Raw genomic sequence first — 984 nt, 5'->3', positions numbered from 1 at the left:
TCACATACCGAGATGATTTCCCCTACAGGTTCTGACGGTCAAGGAGCTGGACATCCCAAGATGTGGTCTTTCCTGGCCGGGACCCTGACACTGAATCTTTAAAACTCCCCTTTCCTTTTCCCATGACTCTGGTCCAACATTGTCGATTCCCAGCCACAAAGCCCCAACCAAACTGGGCAGGCCACCACCCGTGTCCCATCCCACCCGTCTCTCTGCCTTGGGGCTCCTTCATGAAGGAGCTGTACATCTGCTTGGTGTTCAGTTGCAGGTAGTTCCCTACGAAGGGCAAAGGGGTGGGTCTACGAGGCAGTTTCCCCTCAAGCTTCCTCCACTGCCAGACAGACATCCAGACCAGTATAGTCAGACAGGCCAGCAAAGCCGCAGGAAGCAGCCCTGAGGCCAGCATGGTGGCACTGGGGGTGACAGTCAGTTGGTGATGTCTGGGATGGTTTGCTCTTATACTACCTGGGAGAGAAGGGCCGACTTTGGTCCTGATTACATAATTGTCTCATTTCACCTCCCAGCTATACCCCCCACTATGCTCCCCACCTAGCTTGGGACAGAGCCAGCAAGGAAGGAGGCGGGGGACCTCAGATCAGATTAACAGAGAGTGGGCCCCAATATGGAATTTGTGGTTCCCTCGGGAGGGACTACCCTAGGCTGTGGAGGGCAGTTGATAAGTTCCAGAATTGAAGATTTTGGAATATTTGCTTGGGGGGGCCCCTGAGCTTTGGATTTGGGATCTCAGAGTGAGAAGGGACCCCAAAGTGTTGGATTTTGGGGTCTTGGGAAAGAAGCATTCAAAGATCTGGATATAAGGGTATTAGAATGAAACAGGATGTGTGGCTGTGGATTTGGGGGTCTTTTGGTGAGGAGAGATGTAGGTTGAAGGGTCTCATTGTGGGGGGAGATTCCAGGGAATGGGTTTGAGGGTCTTGAGGTGAGAAAGGACCCCGGGCTGCGGATGTGGTGTTCCTGGGAGGA

At 53.3% G+C, this 984-nt stretch overlaps 1 protein-coding gene across 1 annotated transcript in view; it reads right to left on the bottom strand.

The window, feature by feature from the left end:
- Window positions 1-406, bottom strand: part of LOC103078385 (cytochrome P450 2F5-like) — a 40,323-nt gene extending 39,917 nt beyond the window's left edge. The window contains 1 exon segment of the mRNA XM_082931126.1: window positions 229-406. Coding sequence (XP_082787252.1) covers window positions 229-406 — 178 coding nt within the window.
- Between the last annotated feature and the right edge of the window lie 578 nt (window positions 407-984).

Source organism: Lipotes vexillifer, unplaced genomic scaffold, assembly GCF_000442215.2.
Source record: "Lipotes vexillifer unplaced genomic scaffold, Lipotes_vexillifer_v1.1 scaffold371, whole genome shotgun sequence".
NCBI classification, from domain to species: Eukaryota; Metazoa; Chordata; class Mammalia; order Artiodactyla; family Lipotidae; genus Lipotes; species Lipotes vexillifer.
Note: the sequence above shows the minus strand (reverse complement) of the source record. Positions and strands in the feature narration are given on the sequence as shown.